General features: G+C 41.8%; 1 protein-coding gene across 1 annotated transcript; it reads right to left on the bottom strand.

Annotated features, from left to right (window-relative positions):
• Window positions 1-2,133: 2,133 nt before the first annotated feature.
• On the bottom strand, window positions 2,134-3,874 carry LOC132824080 (agouti-related protein-like). Its single transcript, XM_060838349.1, has 3 exons — window positions 3,700-3,874; window positions 2,809-2,894; window positions 2,134-2,322 (listed from the first exon to the last, which is right to left on the bottom strand). The coding sequence occupies exons 1-3, from the start codon at window positions 3,872-3,874 to the stop codon at window positions 2,134-2,136; spliced, it is 450 nt and encodes a 149-aa protein (XP_060694332.1).
• Window positions 3,875-4,703: the final 829 nt, after the last annotated feature.

Below are 4,703 nucleotides of genomic sequence, written 5' to 3' on the forward strand. Positions count from 1 at the left end.
AGTTGCCTGTCCTCTCCCTCCCTTAGCCATGTTTCTGTAATGGCTATAATATCCCAGTCCCACATATCTATCTATGCCAAGAGTTCATCAGCCTCACCTGTCAGCCATCTTGCACTGAAATATAAGTAGTTTAATCCAACAGGCATTCCTTGCTCCCCGTTGTGTTCTAGCCTGACCTGTCTCTCCGCTTCATAATTTCTGATTACTGTGTCTCCTTCCAGTCTCACACTTGCCTCCCTGCTGTTGAGATCCCCACCACTACCACCAATCCAGTTTAAACCCTTCCTTGTAGCACTAGCACAGCTGCCTGCCAAGATATTGGTCCCCCTCCAGTTCAGAGATTAATGAGGCATTGCCTGTATTTGGATATATGCATACTGAACCCATAATTACATCTATGGAATATACATGATTGGAGTAATTTGGATGCACTTTGATTTGGGGACTAACCGTGAAAACTTAGATTAGATTAGATTACTTACAGTGTGGAAACAGGCCCTTTGGCCCAACAGTGGTTAGCACTGCTGCCTCACAGCGCCTGAGACCCAGGTTCAATTCCCGACTCAGGCGACTGACTGTGTGGAGTTTGCACGTTCTCCCCATGTCTGCGTGGGTTTCCTCCCACAGTCCAAAGATGTGCGGGTCAGGTGAATTGGCCATGCTAAATTGTCCGTAGTGTTAGATAAAGGGTAAATGTAGGGGTATGGGTGGGTTGCGGGTCAGTGTGGACTTGTTGGGCCGAAGGGCCTGTTTCCACACTGTAAGTAATCTAATCTAATTTGTGGGCGGCACGGTGGCACAGTGGTTAGCACTGCTGCCTCACAGCGCCTGAGACCCGGGTTCAATTCCCGCCTCAGGCGACAGACTGTGTGGAGTTTGCACGTTCTCCCCGTGTCTGTGTGGGTTTCCTCCGGGTGCTCCGGTTTCCCCCCACAGTCCAAAGATGTGCGGGTCAGGTCAATTGGCTATGCTAAATTGCCCGTAGTGTTAGGTAAGGGGTAAATGTAGGGGTATGGGTGTGTTGCGCTTCGGCGGGTCTGTGTGGACTTGTTGGGCCGAAGGGCCTGTTTCCACGCTGTAAGTAATCTAATCTAATCTAAAAAAAAGTACATACTGACCTGCCAAAGCACAACCTACCCTAACCCCTACATTTACCCCTTACCTAACACTACGGGCAATTTAACATGGCCAATTCACCTGACCCGCACATCATTGGACTGTGGGAGGAAACCGGAGCACCCGGAGGAAACCCACACAGACACGGGGAGAACGTGCAAACTCCACACAGTCAGTCGCTTAAGGCAGGAACTGAACCCGGTCTCTGGCGCTGTGAGGCAGCAGTGCTAACCACTGTGCCACCTTGCCGCTCTCAGTGGGGAGGTCCAGATCAGGTGCCTGATCAGGGACTGTCTGACCTGTTTGACATTTATTTTAAAAGAGTAGAGGTTCAGAGGATAGAAAGTGCCTGCCATAATGCCCCAACCCTAACCAAGGACCAGTAGGATAACATAACAGCAACCGTTCTTTGCAAACTGCTGCTGAAGTACTATACGTATTGCACCTTGCTTGTGCTTTCTGCTTAAATAGAAATCATAACTGTCATCAATATGGGACAGCTTCAAAGAGGCTGTAAGAAAATTAAATAAGCTGGAAAAATGTAAGAAATTAACACCTTGATGTTATGATCCTATCATGGAAATACTAAAAGCCTTCATGTGAAATTCCTTCATTTGCTGATTTGCATGAAAAATTCCATTAAAATAGAAGAGGAAAGAATTTGATTCTATGTCTTAAAGATTATTGTACAGTATCCTGAAGTGTAATAAATCCTGAGATTAATACCTACTTGTAATAAACTCTATGAGGAGTGACTTTTCTTGGTCAGATTTAAAGGTGGAATTTTAAATCTCCCCAAAGGGTTACACGTCCTACAGTATCTATTCAAATTGGTGACATTTACTGGTCCCAAATAAAATTCTAGGTGATACTTGAAAAACAAGGTCCTCTCTGAAATATATCCAGTAAGTTTATTTTAACTATACAACAAGTTACACACTAAAGAGAATACAACATAAATTTGTGCATATACACTTTACAGAAACATATTCTAGCAAACGGCACTAGTGCACAGAACTAAATCTTGCCCTGGTGACAGCTGTTACCAATTGTTCTGCAGTAACAAATTGCGTTGAAAAACCTGCAGTAGCAAATAGCACATGGATCACAGCAAGGTAGTGCATGACCAAAACAGGACTCCAATTGCCGGACACACCTCCTGGGTGAACGTTCTGCTCTGTCCTTCTCCACAGCACTGGATATTGCCTGCAAGATTAAATACAAAGATTAGGAAAGCACAGCTGCATACCAATTTTTTTACACTGTAATACTGAAGCAACTGATTACATTTAACAGTTCAACACATACAATATACAGCCCATAGAACGCAACAGGTATGGTAGCATCTGTGGAGAGAATTGGGACAGGATCGTACACAGGATCTACGAAGGCAGGCAGAAAAATCTTCGGTTTAAGAAAGCACCTCCAACAATGCAGCACTCCCTCATTCCTGCACTGGAGTGTGACTCAATCCTGAAATGGGACTGAACCAATATCATTACGATTCGCTGGTTAGAATGGTATCAACTGAGCTTTGGCTGAAAGTCAACATAACAGAAGAATTTCTTGACACCTCCCTCTTACTCTCTTGGAATTATGAAAAGTCTATATTTATCTGTAATAATTTTTGAACTACCATACTGTACGGTAGTAAGTCATATATTCTGCTTGATATATGAAAATTACAGTTACCTCAGGATCCAGCATGATTTTGTTTGATATATCATCCTCCTTAACCATGTCCATTGCTTTGTTGAGTGCAGATCTGGCCAGTGAACCTGGTGATAAAATCATTTGTAAAACTGTTAACACAAGGTGAGGTAATGAAACATCCAACTTTGATTTGCTAAATTAGAAAGACTCTTACTAACAATGATGACTCTTACAAATCTTTTTTTTTCTTTAGCTGAACAGGTATAATATAAAATAACAAGAGCTAGATCACAGAAGAGTGCTTTGGATTATCATCTTCCCAACAGAATATTGGGAGGAGTGATTAAGAAGAATAATTGGGGAAGCATAAACCCAAACTGAGAGAGAGCCAGAGAAAAATCATAGAATCAAAAAAACTTTACAAAATCAGAAAAAAGGAGAGAGGGGAAGAGACAAATATCCAACTGAGAGTAAAAACATAGGTGATCCACCAACTGTTAAACTACGGGATGGTTATCAGTTCATATTATGAAGTTAATATTGTTCAAAGTAATACAGATTTAATGTTGAAATCAGATTGTAAAGTTAGAGATCCAAGCATATTATAATATGCGACTGTCTCCTTCCGCCCCCCCCCCCCCACCCCTGCAAGCCATGAGGAGGTCTGTGAAATTACAAATACACAGGGCTTTGTGTTCATTTTCTCCTGTTTAAAAACCACGCTTCATATCACCGAAAGTCAATACTTGGGCCACCTTCCAGTCCCCCACTGGAGCCAGGAATACAATCACTATTCTGTTCCTTATATTACAGGTAATTCCACTATGACAGCTCAGTTGTGGTCTGACTGCCAGATATTTACTCACTTGAACAATCTACCTCAAAGTCAACCCGAGTCAGTGGAGCATTAAGACATATTTTAAAACACACCTGAGGCAGACAGTAGGGTCTTGATCCTGCCCAAAACAGCGAGGTCAGTGTGGGGGACCACATCCTGCACTGAGCTGGAATCCTGTGCATGCTCTATTATTCTGCTGGGAACAGAGGCGAGAACGATCTGAACCATCTGAAGAATCCAGTAGCATAGTAACACTGCTTTAAACATGATCCTAAGAGGTAAACACATAACAGTTAACTGAAGAAGCATTCAATTTCTGGCCAAAAGTCTGCTTGCATTTATTAACAATGCACTCTTCATAAAGATGATTGGTCTTTTCATAAATATATAAGCACTTACTAAGATTTGATCTAAGGGATTTGATCTAAGGGAGTAACTCACATGAACGTTTAGTTAACAAAAAACCCTGTCAGAAATGAAAACAAACTTTTGGTCCAACCACTAGTTGATGTACAGTGCTTCTGGCTTGGAAAACAGTGTAGAGAGCCTAGGTTTTATATCCTTTGATGTACTTTAGCGTCACAAATGACGCTAGCGGTAATGAAGGCGGAGAAGTATTTACAACCACCTCACTTAAGGTTTCTTTAACAATCAATAATAGACTATTCATGGCAGCCTTGACTCAGTGCTGGTCTTGGAGGCAAAAGGCTGCACATTCAAGCACCACTTCAGAGACTAGAGCACAACATTCGGATTGACAGTCAGTCCATTTCTGAGGGAATGCTATACAATAGGAAGCATCATCTTTCCCATAAGACATTAAAACAAATCTCCAGTTGTGGCCTGATGAGCTGTAAGAGCAGCATTATTTAACAAGCATGACACTATTTGAAAAGCATCCTCTGTCATTTGGTGTAATACTTATCCTTCTACCAACTAAAACAGATTATACCATAATTCATTTTAATCTCAAAAAGACTGAGATTGTGCATTTATTGTTGAAATATATAGTTTGACAATTTGTTTGTCTTGTTAATCTTAACTAAACAACCAAAAGGTCTATCAGCACATCTGAAGAAAGATGTGTCACTCACTA

Source organism: Hemiscyllium ocellatum, chromosome 17, assembly GCF_020745735.1.
Source record: "Hemiscyllium ocellatum isolate sHemOce1 chromosome 17, sHemOce1.pat.X.cur, whole genome shotgun sequence".
Taxonomy (NCBI): Eukaryota; Metazoa; Chordata; class Chondrichthyes; order Orectolobiformes; family Hemiscylliidae; genus Hemiscyllium; species Hemiscyllium ocellatum.